Here is a 24,086-nt window from a genome sequence, read left to right as displayed (position 1 = left end):
GAGTCTACTCCTTTTCCATAAAAGCTTGTAAAAAAGATGAATAAAGAACATACGGTGTATCCATATATTTGCACAATATACATGATTTTCAACTCTGACAAGTGAGTCCCATGATTTAATAATCCAGACCATTGGTTTGTCGAATCCTCGCGTTGATGAACCATGTCCCAAAAATCTCTCACATTGAATTTTTCAATCGACCAGCATTTTCAGACCATGACAGAATTTCTCTTTTCAACCCTCTATCGGTAGCCCACAAATAAAAGTCCGAGATTGTTCTGCAGATAGTAATTGAAGGTTTTGTCCATCCCAAGGTGGGGCACAATAGAAAAACGGTCCGGATTTCCAAATCAGGGGCCCTACACGTCAGTAAAGCTAAAGAAGACAAAAAGGAAGTGGGAAATCCCTCACTTCTCACATCTGTCTCTTTTCTCTAGTTAGCTTTAGCTCTTACTAATCCCTCTCTCTCTCTCTCTTCACAAGATCTACTCTCTCTCTCTCTAACCTAAAACCCCCCTCTCTTCCTTATCTATCTCATGGATCTGAGAATCTCTATCTTCCTCTCTCAATCCCACCGGCATTGGCCCCTCCGGATTAGGTTTTCATGATCTCATGCTCTCCAAACGCTCCTCTGTCGTCGCCATGCCTGCATTCGCGCCAGGGACGGAAGGTAATGAACAATTCCGCCAAGAGCAGGAGGGCATTTCCAGAAATCCCACCGACTTTCGCTGTAAACCCGTCGCCGTCTCCCTCGGTCTCCGTCTCTGCTTCTGAAGATGGTGTATGACAAGCACTGCTGTCGGTGAGAGAAAATGCGGATGCCGTTTCAGCTGCTGCTGCTGCTTCCTTATCTCCTTGACTCCATTTCATCTTCTCACGGTACGTCCGAAGCTCTTTGTTTTCAGTTCTTGTTGCTGTTTTTTTTTCTTTTTTTTTCACCCAATTACAGTAATTTTAGAATCTTGAGCGTAGCTTTCCATGCGGGTCGAGATTCAGGCATGTATTAAAAGAGAAAAAGTAAATCGACTGAACAAGAAGATGTATTGAATTCTTCTTGCTCAGGCGGTCGCTGTCGGTGTCACAATCTCACGACTGCCACTCTTACATCATACCCCATTGTAAAAGCTTTTACCCATAAATTTGATCGGAGCTCTCAGGAACTCTTTCTACATCTATTGAATTAGTAACACCTTCTTTTTGCTTGGATATGGTGGCATTGAGCCAAAGATCTTGAGAATGTGGCATTTATGCCCCACCCAATTGATAAAACCCCCATTCGCGCTGGCTTTCTAACAGATACAGAATGGATTTGGGGGGGAATAGAAGTCCATGTAATACAGTTCCGAAGGTGTAGGCGTTTGGGTAGGCCCCAAAAGTTATTTTGGGGGTAGAATTGGGTCCTGGCTCAATTCACAATTTGGGGAAAATATGCCTGTTCCATCCCAAATCCCAAGGATATCCAAGCACACCTTGAACTAGATCCATGTAGTTCAGTAAATCAGTAGTTCATGTTCTGTTTGTCCGGATATTGCAAATATGGGATGATTATATTCAATCAGCAATGTCGATGCAAAGGAAATACATTAGGATATTGTCTATGTATCTGTCTTCTTTGTCATTACTTGCTTCACTTCTTCAAATTTTCTTTATCTCATTACATGGATTCATAAATGAAGAAAGTGCTTAAAGGGTCTTCGGTCTTTTTATTTTTTATTTTTATGAGAGAGGTGTTTGGTTGAGTGATTGGGCTTCTTGGGGGCATTGTCAAAGGGGTGTTCTTCTAATGTTACCAAAGTATTCAATAATGGTAATGGTGGCTGTAACGCCACCGCTGTTACTCTTACAATACGGGCAGCCTTAACAGCTGCTACAGCCTTTAAAAAAAACTTATATTGGCCCTGTTACGGACCACCATTGTCTCTGTAACGGCCATACAGCCATTACGTAACCCTTTTTGCATACCTTGAATGTCACTGCACACTCTAGCACATGCATCAGATGGGTCCCAGATGTGGACCAAACTAGAAGTTAGGGTATGACTGGGCATAGTTGAATTGGCTAGCATACTTTTTTTTTTTTTTTTTTTGAGAGATGAGTTGGTTAGCTTTCTCTGTTTGAATTATCTTAGGATTATTCAAGTTGGTTTAGCAGTGGATTACTCAAAGTGTGAGTTAAGTTAGAAGTAAGTTGATTGAGCAGTTTGACTACCCTTAATAAAAAAGTTGATTGGGGAGTTTGATTGAGTAGAGTTGGTCAGTGTGTTGGTTTACAATCATTGGTCTAGCTGGTTTTAAGTGTTTCCTTTTTCTTTTTGTACATATTATGGTTAGTCATGAGTCTATGGTTATTTTCAGGTATTGTGTAGTTGAAGTAGGAAATATTAGTAGTCAAATCAGTCTTAGTTGGTGCTCTTAAATTTTGGCTATATATGTGTAAAGGGTGATAGTTGGATATGTGTGAGGAGTTTTAGCTTTTAGTTATATGTTATATATTTATTTACTCTTCTGTCTTCACACATGCATGCGAAGATGTTCAAATAATGTTAAGACTCTTAGAGTAGTTCTTGAAAGTTCAAAAAGCTATCTTTGGAAAGCAACTTTTCTCTAGACATTGTATACTGAACTGTGGTTAGTGAATATGCCAATGCAAGACTTGAGTGAAGCAATGCATCATCAATAAGCTGTATCGACATTTGTTCTGTTATTTTGTTTCAGCGTTCCAAACCCTGTGAGTGTTATTCTTGATGATTGGGTATCCTGCAACTCACTTGTGGCCTGACCTTCAAGGCTTGCTTGGGGAAAGTTTGTCAAGGCAATTCTCTTGCTATGTGTTTGAGCAAGTGGTTGTAAAATTTTAAACATACATGTTTGTCTTACAAAAGTAACAAGATCCAAGACCCAGTGGCGCATGTTTGAATTGTGGTAGATCCATTAACGTGTTCTCATTGCAGGAAAAGATGGTGAATTAAGAAATGTGAAAAAAAGAAGAAGCATATGAATCATCCCTAGACCAGCTTGATTATGACACCCTTGTGATCTTTTGTCCTCTGTGTCACTATCATGCGATCCTTTTTTACTTAATTGAACTCCATTGAGGTTGAACATTCTTGTGGAGAGTCAAAGTGGCGACTGATCATTAGGTTGGATGTTAAAGTTGCGGTAGCAATGGCAGTTGTGTCCTGCATGGCCAATTCTTTTTTTGTGTATTCTTTCATTAGCTACATAGGCTAGATCCATCGTGACTGGTGACAAATGCGTGCAAGTTCTTTGGTGAGGAGATTGAAGGCTTCGAAGCACTTATAGGATTATTGGAGTATGTTTATATTGATTCCAACAAGGAAGACCATAAAACATGGTAGGATGGTGATTGCTCATTGCCATAAGGAGGGATGGTTAACATCACCTCCCCAAAACAACAACACAAATGTGTGATACATTTTTTGGGAGAAGAGGAATCGATTGGTCATTTGTTTATTGTTGAGGATGGGGAGATCATCACCAATTTTCCTCTGGATGGATGACTGCTACTTGGGCTCGAGTGGACCGTTTTGAAGACCCCACATGAGATGAGGAATCGATGGTCATTTGTTTATTGTCGAGGACATCAGAGCACCATTCATGGTTTACCAGAGGATGAGGAGATCATCACTAATTTTCCTCTGGATGGATGACCGCTACTTGGGCCCGAGTGGATCATTTTGAAGACCCCACACGCGTTTGATGCATCTTCGAATACTCTACACTAGGAAGATGCATGTAGGCTGCATTCTTGAGTCTAGACCATTGGATTGAGTGCCCGCATCGATTGGACTGTTGGATCGCGCGGGCCTTTGAACCACTCTTGATCGTGACCCATCTTAATCATTGATCACCCCATTGCCCATGAATAGTTTAGAATAATTTATATTTATTTGTTTTGAGTAGTTTTTCTCATTTAATTTATTATTTTTGAACTATTTTATGTTTTACTTGAGGTAAAGTTTTATTTATTTATTTATTTAATGAGAAACTAGGAGAGGTTTTTTTTTTTTTTTTTTGTTAAAGTTGCGGTAGCAATGGCAGTTGTGTCCTGCATGGCCAATTCTTTTTTGTGTATTCTTTCATTAGCTACGCAGATTGGATCCATCATGACTGGTGACAGATGCGTGCAAGTTCTTTGGCGAGGAGATTGAAGGCTTCAAAGCACTTATAGGTTTGTTGGAGTATGTTTATATTGATTCCAACAAGGAAGACCATAAAACATGGTAGGATGGTGATTTCTCTACTATGGTGATTTCTCTACTAAGGTGTTCTTCCAGTCTCTTGTTCATTGCCATGAGGGATTTGTTTATTGTTGAGGACTGTTGTATTTTGTTTTAAAATGGTATTAAATTTGAATTTTCAAATTTTCGGTGATTTCCCTCCATTTTTGAAAAGTTGTAGTACTTTTGAGTTGTGGATTTTGTCCCACATCGAATTTGACATTGTAAACTATCTTGTATATAAGATAGTCTTTTTGCCTAGGGCTTGAGCCCCTTTCAGGGGGCATGTGAATTTGGTCCTGTGGGGGGGCTATGCCAATAGCTCTAATCTATGCCATTGACCACACACGCGCGCGGGCGCCGAGTCAAGCCATACCGTGCCGAGCCGAGCCGAGTCCGTATGCGCGTGCGCGTGCGCGACGCGACGGGACGGGACGGGCTGGGCGCGGGCGCGGGTGCGGGTGCGGTGTGTGTGTACTCGCGTGGGTGTTTGTATGGGTACTCGCAGGACTGTATATGCGGGAGTGTACTCGCATTTGCGCTTTTTCGTTTTAAACCAGAGAGATGCGTCCCTTCCGGTTGGTCGCCCCTGTTGGGTTTAAACCCAACGGACCTAACCTTTTGTAAAGGGTGCTTATGCACCACTTCGGAGTCTATATAAAGACTACCGATTCTAGTTTTAATATACGAAATTATTATCTCTTACAAAACTCTCTCTGATATAATTTTAAGAATTTTACTGAGTTCATCGCTGAGTCAACTCAGCACTTTCGGATTAAACTGCAAGTGGTTCGAGCCCGTGTACAGTGAGTGCACCGCTGGGACCGGGTCATAGTCGTTGTATCCTGGAGGTCGATTGCTCTGGAAACCTGTTGCACTTGGGACGCTGTCCAAGGGGAGCAAATTCGATTTCAAGCCGAGTGACTCAGTCACGCCTCGACTCAATTCAATAAGTTCTTCTCTTTCAAAATTTATTTTCCTTTTTTGGTTCTCGATTTTTAATAGTCTATTTAATTCAACCAAATATTCCAACAAGGACATCAGAGCACCATGCATGGTTTACCAAAGGATGGGGAGATCATCACCAATTTTCTCTTCTTCATGTGATTTGGAGCTTGGGTGTGGTATGATTCCATTCCTTATTCAACATAGGTGAGGCTTTCCATTGTTCATCTTTCTTCTCTCTTCCTTTCTATTCAAAAGATGTATTTTCTCAAACATCATCTTTCTTCTTTCCCATCCAAATTATCTTTTTCTTCAACTTATCATCATCCAACTTCAACCCCAACCGAACCTAATGATTGAGGACCCCAAAACCCTAGCCAACGGCCCACACATGTGACCGTACGACCACATGTGCGAGCCTATAGGCTGACCGTATGGACAACCCCTATGTGAGGCTTGTGGAAAGAAGTTAATTGAAGATTATTCGATAGTGAGGTTCATGTGGGCATGTATTTTACAAAAAAGAAATGAAAAAAAGAATGAAGCTCAGGGTACTTGGTTGTGCTTTTTTGAGGCCTGAATTCAAAGGAGTGTCTAGGATTGAGTTCTTTAGGGACTTGGTTGTGCTTTTATGCTAAGTTGTTTTTTTTTTTTTTTCCAGTCTCTTGCTCATTCCCCCAAGGAAGCTGCACCACACACAAAATGCGTGGGATCATCTTATTCATCATATAGTGGAGGCTTTCAACTAGTTAAACCCCACCAACAAGATTTTGATCTCAAATAACTTATGCAAAAGAGGATTTTCCTTCCCAAATATGTGCTACATTTGTTGGTTGATGAGGAATCGATTGGTCATTTGTTCATCCATTGTAGGGCAGCCAAGGAGTTGTGGTTTAATCTCTCCGAGCTTTTCAATTTAAGTTCGGGTATTAAGCGACTCCACTGAGGGTGGTCGGTCAACCCATCACTAGTTGTCTAAGCATTATCTGGTCCATGAAACCTTGTGCTATTATGTGAGGCTTGTAGAAAGAATGGAATTGAAGATTATTCGATAGCGAGGTTCATGTGGGCAAGTATTTTACAAAAAAAAAAAGAAAAAAGAAAAATGAAGAAGAAGAAGAAGAAGAATGAAGTCCATGGTACTTGGTTGTGCTTTTCTGAGGCCTGAATTCAAAGGAGCATATAGGACTCAGTTCTTTAGGGGACTTGGTTGTGCTTTTTTACTAAGGTTTTTTTCCAGTCTCTTGTTCATTGCCCCAAGGAAGCCGCACCATGCGCAAAATGCGTGGAGCCATCTTGTTCGTCATAGGGTGGAGGCTTTCACCTAGTTAAATCCCACCAACAAGATTTTCATCTCAAATAACTTATGCAAAGGAGAATTTTCCTTCCCAAATGCGTGTTGCATTATTTGGGAGATGAGGAATCAATTGGTCACTTCCTTATCCGTTGTAGGGCAGCCAAGGAGCAGTGGAATAATGTCTTTGAGCTTTTCAGTATAATCGGGTACTAAGCAACTCCATGGGGGAAATAATTGAGGGTGGTCAGTCAACCCATCACCAGTCGTCTAAGCATTAACTGGTCCATGAAACCTTGTGCTATTATGTGAGGCTTGTGGAAAGAAGGGAATTGAAGATTCTTCGATAGTGAGATTCATGTGGGCAAGTCTTTTATGAAAAAGAATCAAGTCCATAGTACTTGGCCATGCTTTTCTGAGGCCTGAATTCAAAGGAGCGTCTAGGCTTGAGTTCTTAAGGGACTGGAGTGCCACATCAGTCATGGTCCTCAAAGAATAGAACAATCCTCAGTGGATTTGTCCTTCGGCCTAGCAGAACTAGAAGCTATCAACACTAGCTTATGCATGACTGAAAATGCTACTGGCTTTTTAGTCTCATTGCTGAAGGAGACTCCAAGTTTGCTATGTCCTTGGCTAATGTGCCTTCTTGAGTTCGTTGGAAGTGCTTCTCTGTTTCCTTTAATCAGAGGGCTCATTGCTCCTTTCTCTGTTTCCTTCAATCTAGTTCCCACTGACGCTAATTTGTGGCAGATAACCTGGCCAACGGGGTGACCAGGCACGTGTTTGAAGATGATTCTTATTCATTTCCTTTAATGTATAGAATCCTCTTTCCTTCTTACTAGAATCTTTGTTGCTGATCATAAAGAAATCCTCCAGCCGGAGCTTGGAAGCTTAATTTTGATTGGTGCTCTTTGGGTAATCCCAGTTCTTCCAGATATAGCAGTTTTTAAAGAAATGATAGGGGAGAAATTATTCTGACCTATTCCAGGTTGTTTGCTCTGGTCCATTTAAACGCGGTGTAGGCTCTAGCTCTTCACGAGGGCCCGAGCATCTTTTGCTCATTGAAGGAGACTCTTCATGTGTGACTGAATGGGTCTCTTCATTGGATCTGGGGCCATGGAGCATTGCTTTTGTTGTTTCGGAAATTAGATTTCTCACTCCCTAGTTAAATGTAATTGGTTCAAATGTATTGAGGGAAGCGAAGGGATTGGAAATACCCTTGCAAAAGAGGGAGTGATGAGTGGATCACTTTTTATGACAAAATTCATAACCCAAAAAGAAATGATACAAGTACGGAAAAAGGGTGACCCTCTCATCACCCTGCCTAAAAGACAACAAAAAAGCAGCAAAAAACAAGCAAAAAAGTGAAAACAATGCAAGCGAGCTGATCATCTTAATACAATATAGACCTAGTGTCTCCTGAGTGTAGACAGGACAATCCCAGGCCCGCCCAAAAGCCAAGGAGGCAACAGCTCGGGTAACAGAGCCCATAGCTAGCGCTTTGCCTTCAAATAGTCCCGAATGTTCTCTCTCCAAATGTCACCAAACAAACACGAAAGGGACCAGCTTCCACAAAAGATTTCCACACTTGGAAATGGCCTGGCTGGCCACCTTGTACTAACATGAGGAACAAAGGATCACTCACTGTCTTGTCCTCCTTTCCCCTTGCTAAGCTGTTTCATTTTCTTGTTTACACACACACACACACACATTTTTTGAAGATTAACAAAATTTAGTAAAAGAAAAACACCAAAGGCAAAAAGAGAAATGGGCGACAACAGCTACAACCTGAAGAAAAAAACAAAGACAAAACGAAACTTTTAAAAAGAAAAAAGAAAAAAAAAAAGGAGGCAAGGCAAAGAAACAGGCCAGGCCCACTACTATCCATACAAGAAAGAATACAACGGAATTTCTATAATGAAATTGGTTACCATTGAAAAAAGGCAGTTGTGTACCTGATTCACACAGGATATTTGGTAAAGAAAGTTGGTGAGACATATTTGCAATATACTCATTGTTCTAGTTCTTTCCACCAGGAGATACATCAGTGACATAAAGAATGCACCTGTACACTGCTCTCAAGGAGGCAGCTTTGTGCAGAAAAACCCAAGGTTGTGACTCATGTGGATCCTAATCATCATGATTACATGCGCAAGCTCTTGGAAGCTATAAGCAGATGTGTTGTCTTGGCCTAGTTCCAATGCTTTGGTTCATCCCTCGTCAAAACTAGTCTTTGATGCATTTAAGCATTTCTTTTTAGACTATTTAGTTCGAATAGGAAATTCACATACTTTTCATTAAAAAAGAAGAAGAAGAAGAAGAAATTTACATGTTAGTAAATTTACCTGTATCAGATTAACAGTTTTGGTACATCTAGAAACAGACAAGTTCCTTAGAACTTACATTTAACATGCCAGATCATCAGGGGTTCTTGCTGGTTTATGAAGCTTGTACTCATCAAGGTATTTCGTATCAGTATCAGTTGGCGTAACAGTACCTACTGTTACCTATACAGACACGGGGGTGTAACGGCGATACAGGGGCGTAATGGCCCGTAACGGTGCAAAATTTATTTATTTTTGCCAAAAAAAAATATGAAAAAATATGGATTAAATCCGGAATATTCTAAGCATTCTAAATATGCATTCATTTATAAATTGGAGCATGTTTGTGGTGGTGTAACGGTCCACTCTTTGGTGAGAAGTTGTATCAGACTGTCTTATGAATTTATGAACCAGACAACCTGGATTTGACTGTAAAACTCATATATTTAATTTTCTAACTATCTATTATCAATGATAGATATATTAGAATGAATGTAATATGAAAATATCTTACATGTGTTGGTGTTTGCAATTATTTTTCATAATTTATTCTATATTAAGTTATTAACAATTTAACGTACTTGTGGCTGTGACTGTGATACTGTCTTGTGACCTATCATCCTCAAGTCAAGAATATTTTAAAAAATAAAATTAGTAGTGTCTGATATACTTCCCTGCAACTTGATTAATGATTACTTGATTGATTGTCAGGGGAGTTATTTTAAATACAAGTTCAGCAGTGTCAAGTGTGTGCTTAGCTGCTTGTAATAATACTTTTGTCTGCTGCAAATACTTACTTTAATACAAATATATACTTACAATCACAGGTCACCACCAAAATGAAAATTTGCTTTTTTGTGGTTGCTCGACCTCTACATCATCGTCATCGTCATCATCAGGCTGAAGCTGTCCAATAGGTGGAGGTACTGTATATCCATAATATCCAGTGCCAGAAGGAAATAGTAGATCAACGAAACCAGATGATGACTGATCCTGACTAGGTAACGACTCCGACCCCGAGTAAGGATATCCACCAGTGCCCGTCGAATAGCCATACTGGTGCCCGTACTCAGGCTGTTGAGAATCTTGAGATTGAGAGTGTGTCTGTGATGAGTAACTTGGATTTGGATCTGGATATCTATAATCATATGGATACGGATTGGAAGGACTACTCCAAGATGAATGTGATGGAACAAGCTTAGTATAACTATAATCATAATCCAATTGGCCATAAGAATATCCACCATGATAACTAGGACCATGAGCCTGCTGATGTTCCGGACCTCTTGGACCCGGTGCACCACTAGACCTACCCTTTTCCTGCTGGCTGTATCGTGACTCAGTACACTCATAAGTTTGACCTCGTGTACTACCTTGTCGATGTTCATCAGCATCACAATTTGTAGACGACTATATGGTGTGCTGAACAAGTCTATCCAATGTCCTAGTCTGCAATCTATTCTTATTCTTTGAATGAATAAGCACAAAATAACTCCAATTCCTTTCGCAGCTAGAAGAAGATGTTATCTGGCTCAAAACTTTTACTGCAATTTTTTGGAAGCCTTCGTTCTCTCTTCGAAATTCATCCACCATTAGACCTACCACTGCTCGTACTCTTTTGTTGATCTTGAGCCATACCTGGTATAAAAGCTGCCTCTCTTACCGGGTCCAACACATTTGCATGACTCTCTTATTGTGCTGTGTGTAGTAGTGGGTCATTAATTTTCAATTCTTCACTATCCTCTTCAATTTGTTTTTCCCTTATTTCCAACCAAGGTAGAAGCGGGTCATCATCTTCGTAAATATTGTCCAAGTTTATTGGACAGTAGTCTGTGTCATCGACGGCTGTAATGCTCATATGATGTCATCGCATTCTTAGCTTCATATTGTAGAGCATGAAGACAAGTCTATCCAATGTCCTAGTCTGCAATCTATTCTTATTATTTGAATGAATAAGCGCAAAACAACTTCAATTCATTTCACAGCTAAAAGAAGATGTTGTCTGGCTCAAAACTTTTACCGCAATTTTTTAAAGAGCCTTCATACTCTCTCCGAAATTCATCCATCATTCGGCCGGTTGCAACCTAGATATTGTATGCTGTGCAAGAGCATCTCCAAAGCTACACAGGCGATTTCCAAATGTATCTAATTCATTTAACACCTTTATTTGCATATCTAAGTCAGGATCTAATCTCTTTATCACATTCTTTAGCCCCACACGAACTTCATTATCCGCAATAAATGATTGGGCGTATTTGTACCTAGAATTTAGGTAGTAACCTGTTGCATGAAGATCGTGATGGAGTTGTCTTGTCCATCTCTTGTTAATCATCCTCCAATAAGACTCTCAGCTTCTACAATCACATTAAATTGCCAACTTTGCCTTATCCATGGCATCGTATAGAAAGCCCATGGTAGGTGCTTTGTCGGTTTCAAGAAGACAGAGTACCCTCATTAGTGGCTCCATCACCTTTAGGATCGACTTGACCCTCTTCCAATATTTATTATCCCGTATGGTGTTCGCAACTTCAACCGGTGTCCCTGATGTCTTCTGCCCATATTTGTGTTGAGCTAATATCGGGAAGCGAACATCTCACTTAACTCTCCCTTATGTTGGTATAAACTCTCTAATGCTATAAAGTTTGTTGCGAATCTAGTCATCGCAGGCCTCAACAACTCTCGTCCTTTCGTGAACTTCCTCATTATTGCGACTACTTGATTATGGTTGTAAATAAAATTCGTCACTTTTCTTACCCTTTTGACTATTTCCTTAACATTCTTTTTCTTCCCAATATCTTCCAATATAAGATCAATAAAATGGTGAGCAAAAAAGATGTAGTCTCGTTTTCATCAACTTATGCCTTGCAAGCTTATATGATGCTTCATTATTTGTTATAATCTGCACTACATTCTCCTCTCAAATCTCATTCACAACTTTATCCATTAGTCCAATAATATAATTAGAATATTTTGTTATGTCTGAGGCATCAATTGACTTGTGGTATATAGTTCCTAAGTGGCAGTACACCATGAAGTTGATCATGCTGCGTCTGGTTGGGCCAGTCCAACCATCACACATGATCGTGCATCCTCTAGCCTGCCATACAGGTTTAAAGGTAGCCATGTACGCTTTCACGTCCGCATACTCTGCTTCTGTCCATTTCCCCCTAATATCCCTAGCTGTGGGAGCTTTAATTCCTTCACCTGTTTCTGCTGTTGCATCAACTACCACATGTCGATATGGAGAATTGGCCGCGTTAGGAGGTATGTTGGCATGTATAAATAACTTTGTTATTGCCCTACCTAGCTTCTTAACGGAAGTTCTACTCTACATTTGTTTTATATTCTTTTGTTTAGTTGATTCTTTCCTAAACAGGATTGGATCAATAGAGGGTCTCCTAGGCTCATTTACTTCTTCATCCAAATGTATAGGGGCATCACGTGAAGATGTCTCTCGTCAACTCCCAAACATACGTCGTAACCCACCAAACCTACCCCCCCTGCAGAAGTAGTCGCACTCCCAGTCCCACTTCCCCCCACCCCCGGTATCACGTATTGACCTATTCGTGCCAAACATGCGGCGATGTTCTTCCTCTTCACGAGCTAGACGCAAGCTCTCTTTCCTAGCTATAACTAATTTCCGATTTGAATCTTCGTCAGAATCAGTAATATCTTCATCACGAACGCCCATATATACAGGACCAAACATCTTTCTTCTTTTGTCTAGCAGCTCGTTTAACCTTCGACTCATCTAGACTGGCTTGTATTAAAATCATTATCTCTTTCGGTACTCTAGTACATCCCGCAACTTGAGCCTTTCGATGTGCCAAATGTTGTTTAAGACGTGTAATTCTACCAGTTACTAGTCTATCACAATAGTTGCACTTCATTTGGTGCCTAGTACTACTAACCTTCTGATAATGTTATCATCCAATATCCTCACTTGTTGGCCAGACTCAGACATTTCAGGTAGATACTAGATATAGATTAGATATGACTTATGTCTATGTGAGATTGTGAGTCTACTCGCTATTCTAAATTTATATACAATTTTCAGAATCTAATCAATAGAGATAATTTTATGTTCTAAATCCTAAGAAGCTCCAAAACCTGTCCAATATAAGAAAATATAAACATAAAGTCACTAATTCGAAAATATTAAAAAAATATAAAATCACAATAAGAATCTGTAAAATGGACATTAATATGTTCTACTATGATTAATACATCATATTCTACCATTAAAATAGCAACACATTGAATAAAAATTGATTTTTCGAATTAAAAAAGGGCCGAAAATAGTACGTAAATAGAAAAAAATTATAAAAAAATATAAAATCACAATAAGAATCTATAAATTGGACATTAATATGTTTTACTATGATTAACACATCATATTCTACCATTAAGACAACAACACATTGAATAAAAATTGATTTTTTGATTTTTTTTTTTTTAAAGGGCCGAAAATAGTGCGTAAAGAGAAAAAAATTATAAAAAAATATAAAATCACTATAAGAATCTGTAAAATGGACATTAATATGTTCTACAATGATTAACACATCATATTGTACCATTAAAACAGCAACACATTGAATAAAAATTGATTTTTCAAAAAAAAAAAAGGTCGAAAATAGTGCGAAATAGAAAAAAAAAATTATAAAAAAAGATAAAATCACAATAAGAATCTGTAAAATGGACATTAATATGTTCTATTATTATTAACACATCATATTCTACCATTAAAACAGTAACACATTGAATAAAAATTGATTTTTCGAATTTTTTTTTTTTTAAAAGCCGAAAATAGTGCGTAAATAGAAAAAAATTATAGAAAAAGATAAAATCACAATAAGAATCTGTAAAATGGACATTAATATGTTATAATATGATTAACACATCATATTCTACTATTAAAACAACAACACATTAAATAAAAAATGATTTTTCGAATTTTTTTTTAAAAAAAGGGCTGAAAATAGTGCGTAAATAGAAAAAATTATAAAAAAATATAAAATCACAATAAGAATTTGTAAAATGGACATTAATATGTTCTACTATGATTAACATATCATATTCTACCATTAAAACAACAACACATTAAATAAAAAATGATTTTTCGAATTAAAAAAAAAAAAGACCTAAAATAGTGCATAAATAGAAAAAATTATAAAAAAATATAAAATCACAATAAGAATCTGTAAAATAGACATTAATATGTTCTACTATGATTAACACATCATATTCTACCATTAAAACAACAACAAATTGAATAAAAATTGATTTTTCAAATTTTTAAAAAAAGGGCCGAAAATAGTGCGTAAATAGAAAAAAATTATAAAAAAAATATAAAATCATAATAATAATAATCTGTAAAATCGACGTTAATATGTTATACTATGATTAACACATTATATTCTAAAATTAAAACAGTAACACATTGAATAAAAATTGAATTTTCAAATTTAAAAAAAAATGGCCGAAAATAGTGCGTAAATAGAAAATAATTATAAAAAAATATAAAATCATAACAATAATTTGTAAAATGGACATTAATATATTCTACTATGATTAAAACATCATATTCTACCATTAAAACAACAAAACATTAAGGAAAAAATGATTTTTTGAATTTTTTTTAAAAAAGGGCCTAAAATAGTGCGTAAATAGAAAAGAATTATAAAAAAAATATAAAATCACAATAATAATCTGTAAAATGACATTAATATGTTCTACTATGATCAACACATCATATTCTACCATTAAAACAACAACACATTGAATAAAAATTGATTTTTCGAATTTTGAAAAAAAATGGCCGAAAATAGTGCGTAAATAGAAAAAAATATAAAATCAGAATAAGAATCTGTAAAATGGACATTAATATGTTCTACTATGATTAACACATTATATTCTACCATTAAAACAGCAACACATTGAATAAAAATTGATTTTTTGAATTTTTAAAAAAAGGCCGAAAATAGTGTGTAAAAAAATATAAAATCATAATAAGAATCTGTAAAATGGACATTAATATGTTCTACTATGATTAACACATTATATTCTACCATTAAAACAACAACACATTGAATAAAAATTGATTTTTCGAATTTTTTTAAAAATGGCCGAAAATAGTGCGTAAATAGAAAATAATTATAAAAAAATATAAAATCACAACAACAATTTGTAAAATGGACATTAATATGTTCTATTATGATTAACACATCATATTCTACCATTAAAATAGCAACACATTGAATAAAAAGTATAAATACCTATTTTTGAGGAATTTCTGAAAAATGACTCACGGAGCTTCGAATCAAGAAAATCCTTAATATGAGTTGTTTTTATCTGTAATTTCAAGTTAAGAGTGGTCAAAAATTGCAATAGAATGATTTAGGAAGAGTTTGGAAGAAAGAAATATTTATAATAAAAAAAAGGTGAAAAATCTGACCTTAAAAAGAAGAAAAAAACTGGCCGTTTTTCGACCGTTACGGGGCAGTAACAGTCGTTATGCCCCATAACGGCCGTTATGCATACAGAATCCGGGGGGGTGCCCGTATCGCGTAACGGCCCAGACTGTTACCGTTACGTATCGGCCGATACGTAACCGATTCCGAATTCCTTGGTACTCACCCACTTTCTCCTTCAGGATATCCACTGCTGCATATAAACTTGTCTCCTTCTGTGCTACTAGCCAAACCATTCTCCGTGAGAAAACTGCCACTGGATCATGGTAAGGATGCAAATTTATGGTGTACCGGCAATTGGAAAGGTGTTGAAACCCTTCGTCAATTGTTTAAAACAGTATCAGATGTCTCTTAGCTGTTGGCTGTGGTTAGATCTGTGACTGTTGGCTGTTGTCTGTGGCATGGTTTGAGAAATCATCCAATATGACTTGGTATCATCCCAGGTGTATTAGTTTCAATCAGAAGCGAGAGAAATCACCACACGGATATAGGATTGAGATGGACCAAGCCGACTAAGTTGGGGCAAGTCATATTGCTTTCGGTCCCCAGGCGAGTCACACTTAGAACGGCTACATAAGCCCTTGATTTGTGGTTTAAATTAATCATGTGCATATTGAGGCAAACTTATTTGTGGATAGACTATCCGGCTGCATTTGTAATTTCTTTCTTTCTTTCTCTCTTTTTTTTTTTTTTTCAGAAGAACGACACCTAGGGTTGGTGTTTGCGGTGGAGCGTAGTGGTTTGTTTTGTCTCTTTCAAAAGAACTAATCTATTAATGAAGAAAAGAGCAATATTACCTTACCTACCAACAACTCTAAAACATTCTGCTTGCAGGAGCTGCTTCTCATTCACTCCAGTCATATTTACTCTTGAAAGCAACACTGATGCAAACCTCAAGCAGACACCCTTTTTTACTATCCAGAAATCAAGGTCTTCATTCTCCTGACGGCCACCATGAATTCTATCGTATAAACGTAGATTTTGTTCCGTACATACAAAACTGCATGTATTCTTTGTATAGTATGGCCTGTTCCAGTATGATTGTTCTTGTTTCATGTGGCATATTCCTTCTGATAATTTTCTGTAAGAGATTATTGTTTAGGTAATTGAGCCTCAACTTTACTTCTACAAGCATACCCTTCAGCACAACCGCTGACACTAATATCACCTAATCAAGGTGTTCAGGCTTCCTGTATTTACAAATACAGTATCCTTGGATAATTTCTAAGATTGCCAGCGTACTTTTATGCAGCAAGGTCAATTCCAATGAGTCCAATGCTTACTCCTACAGAACCACCTGAAATGTGGAAACTTGTGCCTTCTTCGGGACCGTCGCCTGCACCCGCTATTTCTTCTAAACATCGAGGTTCTTATGATCTTAACCTAATATCCAGGCCCTTGTAACTGTCATTTACATTCATTTATTATTTAGCTCGTCTCTTACAGGTCATGCTCAGAGTCCGAGAAGTACCATATCAAAACATCACAGGAGGAGACACCATGCAGTCCCACCAACCTCATTTACCCCTTCACCTGGCCAAGGTTTGAACTTTGAATTGTTTGAAGTATTGAAGCTCTACCGGTTAATTTCCAAACGCCTGTATAAATTATTTGGTTGTGCTGTGGATGCTAAAAGCATGTCTCACTGTTATGTTGTTTACCTCTTTATGGTAGTAATTTAAAGAAAAAAGAGGTTATCTCATTGGTTATGAACTTAGGATATTGAAATCTGTGACAGATTGCGATCAAATCAGTTGTTCGGATCCACTTACATCGACTCCGATTGGTTCACCTTGTGGTTGTGTATTCCCCATGCAAGTTGAACTTCACCTTGGGGTAGCTCCCTATGCTGTCTTTCCTCAAGTCCCAGAGCTAGAAATTGAGATTGCCGCAGGCACATATCTGAAACAAAGTCAAGTGAGGATAATGGGTGCTGGCGCTGATAGCCAAGATCAGGGGAAAACAATAGTGAACATTGACTTGGTGCCATTGGGCGAGAAGTTTGATAATACAACAGCATTGCTAACTTATGAGAGATTTTGGCAGAAGAAGGTGCCAATCAATATGACCATGTTTGGTGATTATGAAGTGATATATGTCCATTATCCTGGTAATAACCTCTACTGATGTTTCTGTCTGTACATTTTCTTTGTTTGTGTTTCATGTCACTATAGCATTTGCATGTGCCATTTTCAGGTCTTCCTTCCTCACCGCCGGGGTCTTCTGGGATTGGTCCCAGTGGAATTAGTTCCACAAGAGGTCAGGAACGCCCTTTCATGGCAAATGTGCTAAGCAAGGCTCAGAAAACGAAGGCTAGAACAGTAGCTATTATTGTCCTATCTTCTTTCGTTCTCTTCTTGATGTGCATTGGATCATTCTGTATCCTTTTAAGATGCAAGAAACTTGGGAGACCATCTACTGCTGTTGGTCCTGCACATACTTCATCGATTACTAAAAGATCTGGTAAGTGCATGTATATTTGAGTTTTTGGTTGCTGGTGTTGCTAAAAAAAACTGTGATGCCAAACATATTTGCTTTATTTAGTGAAGAAATTCATTGCCACTGGTTGAAAATAACATTAATGTCAAAGTGATTACAGTTTAGCCTGAAAATTTTAAGAACAATAAACCTCTGAAAGAGGTCTGAACTGTTGAAAAGAGGATCCTTTCAAAGGTCTCTGGAAGTTTGTTCCATTCTCCTTTTGCTCGGAGATCTGGTTTGAAGGAACTCCCACATTTTTTTAAGACATCCGGCCTCTAGTGGAGTCAACTGTCAACAGATTAAGCACTTTTTATTTTATTTTATCAAGGAATGGGTTAAGCACAACTTGCTGGCCTGGGCTTCTGGTCACCAAGCTTTTTCTGGAGTCGACATCTCAGCCGCTAATTGGAGATTTTGCTGCTGAATCACAGTCATCCAATGATCCAGGTCAATCGCAATCAGCAATGGGCACAGATTCCTTGTGGAACTTGCTGTCCTTAGTAGGGATGACTCTTTTTGACTTGGGGGGCCTTCTTGTGGGCGGGCATGGCTCATTGGCCATTGGCTTTTCTGGACCTACAAGAGCTGCTTCTTGGCTTAAAGCCATTTCCTTCTCTCTTTGAGAGGTAGCCCGTATCATCCACAGCCAATTTAAATCCCTTCCCATGGTGGTGAGGTCCTCACAGGGAGATTTGTGTTTGGGTCAAGGGGCATGGATCTCTTCCATGGGATCTCAAATTGTTTTCTTAAAGAAAATAGATTCCTGGCTGGGGAGTTGAATATTTCATTTTATCCCTCAACCAGCAGACCTGATCCTTTGGCCGAGCTCATTATTTTAGGGGCCTCGTGCCCCTATCTTTGTATTCCTCCTTCAGCTTTTAATGTATCTCGTTAACCTTTCAGGAAAAAAAAAAAAGAAAAGAAGGCCTAAACAGTTGGCAACTAAACCTTGATTATCTTGAATCTGGCAATGTACTTACCAACCAAAATCCCTTTCAAGACTTCTTAGTGTTTTGCAAGTTTTCATTATTTCATGACGCGTTCTGAATTTTTGATATGTCATTTTACACAATTGAGCTGAGTATTTCTGGGTCTGAAATTGTTTTACATGCCGCCGCTTCACATACTTGCAACTGATTCACCAATTCTCGTCAAGAGGACTCTTCCCACCTGTGCTGTGAGGGTTATGGTAGTTTTTAACTATGTCAATTCGGCTTTGGCATTGTTGGAGCATTCCATAGAACAGTCAAACTAACAGCAGCTTAAAAATTACAATGTCATCCAAACATGGCCGAGTTAACCTGGATTGGTTTCATCATCGAGTGGTTTGCATGCATGACCCTACCAAATCAAATGAAGAAGTGGAAATTTTGGAATTATGGTGTGAGGATAAGATTAGTTTCCTTCTCTCTTTTTCCCCCCTTGAAACTCTCCCTTTCTCTTTCTCCCTTTCTACCAAACAAGAGATGTCCTAGATTTTATGCATTTTCTCATTGTAATTCTTCTTCATAACACATTGATTCATTCTTCTTTTTAATGCAGGCATCAAGTCCACTTTATCGAGTAGTGTTGGTAGCTCGACATTATCCCTCAGTTCCACCATGGCTACTTGCATACTCTCAGTGAAGACGTTTTCGCTGGCAGAGCTTGAGAAGGCCACAGATAAGTTCAGTTCCAAGAAGATTTTAGGTGAAGGTGGCTTTGGACGTGTCTATCATGGGGAAATGGAAGATGGAAGTGAAGTAGCTGTTAAGTTGCTCACGAGGGAGGATCAGAATGGAGATCGTGAGTTTATTGCAGAAGTTGAGATGCTTAGCCGTTTGCATCATCGTAACCTTGTCAAACTCATCGGTATATGCATTGAAGAACGCACGCGCTGCTTGGTTTATGAGGTTGTCCGAAATGGAAGTGTCGAGTCCCACTTGCATGGTATGATCTCTACCACGCGTGATGGATGCTCTTTGCCATGGATTCTTGTGGTTACGTTAGTTTGTTGTTTCAGGTCCTGACAAGAGAAGGGGGTCACTTGACTGGGATGCTCGGATGAAGATTGCCCTTGGTGCAGCAAGAGGACTTGCATATCTTCATGAGGATTCCAACCCTCGTGTCATACACCGTGATTTTAAGGCCAGTAACATCCTATTGGAAGATGATTTTACCCCTAAGGTTTCAGATTTCGGTTTGGCAAGGGAAGCATCAGAAGGAAGCCAGCATATTTCCACTCGGGTGATGGGAACATTTGGGTATGTTCTTTCTGAACCCTGCTAGATTTTCAATCATTTGCACGAGTCTGAGGTCCAAGCATGCTCATCAAGTGGACCATGAGCCCTGCTGTGTCTATATTGTGGCCTGAAAATCAGGCATCTGATCATCTGGTGGACCATGTGCATGTTAAAATGTGAACCATTGGCCAATTCTTTTTAATCTTCCTCTATTTTTTTTCTTTCATCAGCGTATTTTTAATCTCCATTTCTTACATACACTAGTGGCCCACCTGATGTCTGGACCAGCCTGATTTTCCAGATCACACGACATACACAGTGGGCCACCTGATGAATGGACTGTATCTCATAGCATGTGTGGTGAGAGTAGGATTAGGATTCGTGCTCTATTGAGTAGGCCTCACCTTTCTCGATCTTTCTATATTTCCTTTGGTGGGTAAAATTCCGGCCGCATGCAATCCTTTGACCATCACAGTTTGGACCTTTGGATTGCCAAATATAGCTTTTTCTTGCTGTGTGGAGAGGGGCCATAGGTGTCCTTGTAACAGATTTAAGCATAAATTGCGGATTTGCAGGTATGTTGCTCCTGAATATGCAATGACAGGTCATCTACTTGTCAAGAGTGACGTTTACAGTTACGGGGTTGTATTGCTAGAGCTTTTATCAGGGAGGAAGCCTGTCGACATGTCTCAACCTCAGGGACAAGAGAACCTCGTGACGTGGGCGCGGCCACTTCTGACTAGCAGAGAAGGGCTTGAGCAGCTGGTGGACCCATCCTTGTGTGCAGACTACAACTTCGACAACATGGCAAAGGTGGCTGCCATTGCATCAATGTGTGTCCATCCAGAGGTGACTCAGAGACCTTTCATGGGCGAAGTCGTACAGGCGCTCAAGCTTGTATACAACGATGCCGATGAGACTTGCAAGGACTGCCAGAGTCAGAAAGAGGAATTGTCCAGTCCCGACTGTGACCTTAAGGGCGATCTTGGCCATGGCAGCAGTTGGTGGAATGGGGGGACCCCACGTTTGACTTATGGGTACGCCTCATCCTTTGTAACAATGGATTACAGCTCAGGCCCACTGGATGAAATAATAGACAGGCCGGCTTCAGCATCGACTATAGTTGGGGGTGGGGGATCATTAACAAGGTACAACAGATCTGGTCCCCTACGGACCATGCGCAGCAAGCTGGCCTTTTACCGATTGAGAGGGAGTATGAGCGAGCACGGGTTCCTTTCGAGGCGGCGCGCGGGCTTTGATGGCTACTGGGTTTGAGGTTCCGTTCCAATTTATTTCAATTGTACAGCTTCAAGGGATCTCTGATGTGCTTGCTTCATCATGTATTGTAGTAGTTGCATTGTTGTGGGTGTTGTCTCCCTGTAGTGATGTAGAAGGGAAGGGAAAAAAGGAGTGGGCCATGGCTTCTAATTTTGGAAAAGCTTGATTCATTCTTATACGCTGGTGATGTAATCTGGACACTTGTATTATAGGTGCCGAGTTCTTTCTTGGAGTTTGGTGCTAAATACAGGTGACACTTCTATTCCAGTGCCTGGTTGTGTATCTACCGTCCACTTTGATTGCTAGTGTGCAGTGCACTCATTTTTCTTTACCAATTTTCCTATTGTATTGCTACAATTTTGTACTAGTATTCATCCATAGAACGAGTTGGATTTGAATCATCCGAGTTGACTTGGACGCTGTATGAATCAATTGTCTTCAACACGAAGAGTCAGCCCGAATAAGTCTCTCACCAGTCTGAAAACCATGCTAGTTTTATAGAGGTTTTCTAGCATTAATTACTCTCTCAGCTTATTATTATAGAGGTTTTCTAGCATGACTCTCGCCTGGTGGCTCCCTGTGATGATCCATACCAGTCTGTAAGATCACGCAATGGTGTTAACATGGGGAAAAAAAAATCTCAATCATCAGAGGTCTCATCGTCCACAGTGGGTTAAAAACAATGGTCCACTTTGTATTATATATAAGCAGCAGTTCAACGGTCCACTCTTTTCTTACACCATATATTTTTATTTAGTATCGAGTACGGAAAGACTCGTTCCAGTCTTACAGTTGCCCGACTTGAGAGAGTCCCATTTTTGGGTTTTTGGACTGTCGTATTTATCATATACACCCTATGCAAGATTGGGTCAACTCAATTGTGCCAATAGATTTTAGGCCCTTACACCAAAATTCATCCTGATCCACAACTGAGGTGGGCCACACAACAGAAACATTGGAGAGAGAACGCCAACAACAGGTGGTATGTGGAGCGCACCATGGATTATATATTTCATCCAATCCATTCATTACAGGTTTTAGGGATTATATATTTCATCTAATCCATTCATTACAGGTTTTAGGAGTGATTCTATATTATTCCCATGCTGTGGCCCAACGGACAGCTAACATGGATAAACAAATGACATTGCAAATTAAAGAAACAAATGCTCATTAATATCAAGTCAAGATTCATGTGAATGCATGGAATTTAACGGGATATGGCAGGCTACTTGAATCATGGGTTTTAAAAAAAAAAAATTTCGGACATGGACGAGCTGATCAGGTGCATCCACACGTATGTTGATTGTTGAGAGACTTTTTCATCATCCATATCATTTCGTGGGTATGGGTTTGGTCAGGCAATATCATGTCTCACATATTAGCACAATGAATCCAGTCCATTGGTCAAGCAGACAAACGAGAACAGCTGATAATTTCATTTAGAATGTCCAGGGCTATATCCGGACCATTGATCACAAAGACGACCTTGATGAGTGAATGGATTTGAGATTTGAAATGGCAGGGGCCGCGCGAACGCGTACCCCCTCTACCACAAATTATGACGTGCACTCTCCTACTTGAGGAGATGCTAAGTCAGTGCCCCTCCAAAGTGCAATGGAGGTCACTAACCTAGGCCATAGGCCTTCCTGTTCACCCATTGACCCCGCCCAGGTAAGTATGAATCAACGTTCCACATCCATTCTCTTTTATAACACATTCTCTTTTATACCTGTCTCTTCTTAATCCGATGTGGGACTGCCCATATCAACGATCTTAATTAATACTATTATAATAATCACGGTGCATGCATGTATAGTAAGAAATTGTATACATTATTATTATATATACACGTAACTTAATTTAAACCGACCACATTTTAGGCTAAGGTATAGATGGGTCAAAAAACAGAATGCCACTAAAATCATATTGTAGACGATCGATGATGGATGATTGGTTCAGATGAAAAACATCCAAGTCTTCTGGTTAATTGGTGATTATGATCTTTTCATCAATCTGACTTTGGAGACATGACCATGATAACGGGGCCTACGCGATTTGTACGGCTAAACATGCATCCACGTGTACGATTTGTACGTTTGTATGAACCAGCGTACTCTCCAGGGCATGTGCAACAAATCCATATGCATGTGCGAGCCCACGAGCCGCACATCGCACGTGCAATTTGGAAAAGTGTGCAGGCATCTGGTCCATGCATACAGTATATCTGGTAGTAAAGACGAACTTAATGCAAACATCAGGTTGGTGCGCACATGAGCTGGGCGATTTTCTAAGAAACGAATGCACAGTTTAATGGATTTTTCTGACGGTCCACATTAAACATACACATCTGGGCCATCTGATGAACGGATCAGTGTGATTGCTATATAGGGATCATTTTTCATCTGGAAGCAACCTTGCGCACTGATCAGATGCCCCCGCAAAATCGTCAGGTCGTGCCGCGTGTAGAATACAGCGTGGACCCGGTGTGTAGAACTAGGAAAACATCGGAAGCGGATTGCGTACGTACTGAGTGACTCAGTACGCAGTAAGCCATGTGGGCCCCACCGTGATTTATATATTTTATCCACTCCGTCCATCCATCTTAGCAGATAATTTGAGGACTAGAACGTAAATATGAAGCATATCCAACGCTCAAGTGGACCACACCACAGGAAACAGTGTGAATTGAACCTTTACCGTTGAAAATTTCTTTGGCAGACAGAAGTTCTCGCTGACTTGAAAGTTTTTGACGCGAGGCCCCAGGTCGTAATGAAAAATCTTAATTTTGTTTTCACTTGGTCTAAGTGAGATGGAATGACTTAAAAGAGA

General features: G+C 39.3%; 1 protein-coding gene and 1 non-coding gene across 3 annotated transcripts; one reads left to right on the top strand and one right to left on the bottom strand.

Annotated features, from left to right (window-relative positions):
• The first annotated feature begins 453 nt into the window (after window positions 1–453).
• On the top strand, window positions 454–21,536 carry LOC131240624 (receptor-like serine/threonine-protein kinase ALE2). Of its 2 annotated transcripts, XM_058238966.1 has the most exons (9): window positions 454–879; window positions 16,108–16,203; window positions 16,526–16,639; window positions 16,720–16,815; window positions 17,012–17,383; window positions 17,470–17,736; window positions 19,297–19,683; window positions 19,757–19,997; window positions 20,552–21,536. In XM_058238966.1, exons 1-9 carry the CDS (start codon window positions 813–815, stop codon window positions 21,249–21,251), a joined length of 2,340 nt encoding a protein of 779 aa, XP_058094949.1. In that variant the 5' UTR covers window positions 454–812; the 3' UTR covers window positions 21,252–21,536. The 2 variants fall into 2 exon arrangements, with proteins under 2 accessions (XP_058094949.1, XP_058094950.1); XM_058238967.1 differs by lacking the exon at window positions 16,108–16,203 and having other exon boundaries at window positions 455–879.
• Window positions 21,537–22,776: 1,240 nt separating this feature from the next.
• Window positions 22,777–22,936, bottom strand: LOC131241779 (U1 spliceosomal RNA). Its single transcript, XR_009169345.1, has one exon. It is a non-coding gene; the product is annotated as a U1 spliceosomal RNA (small nuclear RNA).
• Between the last annotated feature and the right edge of the window lie 1,150 nt (window positions 22,937–24,086).

This window comes from Magnolia sinica, chromosome 3 (genome assembly GCF_029962835.1).
Source record: "Magnolia sinica isolate HGM2019 chromosome 3, MsV1, whole genome shotgun sequence".
In the NCBI taxonomy this organism is placed as follows: Eukaryota; Viridiplantae; Streptophyta; class Magnoliopsida; order Magnoliales; family Magnoliaceae; genus Magnolia; species Magnolia sinica.
This window is presented reverse-complemented; position numbering and strand designations above follow the sequence as displayed.

Coding starts and splice junctions, on each gene's coding strand:
- LOC131240624 (XM_058238966.1), top strand. CDS start 813: ATGCGGATGCCGTTTCAGCTGCTGCTGCTGCTTCCTTATCTCCTTGAC. Junction 16,816..17,011: donor TACCCCTTCACCTGGCCAAG/GTTTGAACTTTG, acceptor AATCTGTGACAG/ATTGCGATCAAATCAGTTGT. Junction 19,998..20,551: donor CGGGTGATGGGAACATTTGG/GTATGTTCTTTC, acceptor GCGGATTTGCAG/GTATGTTGCTCCTGAATATG.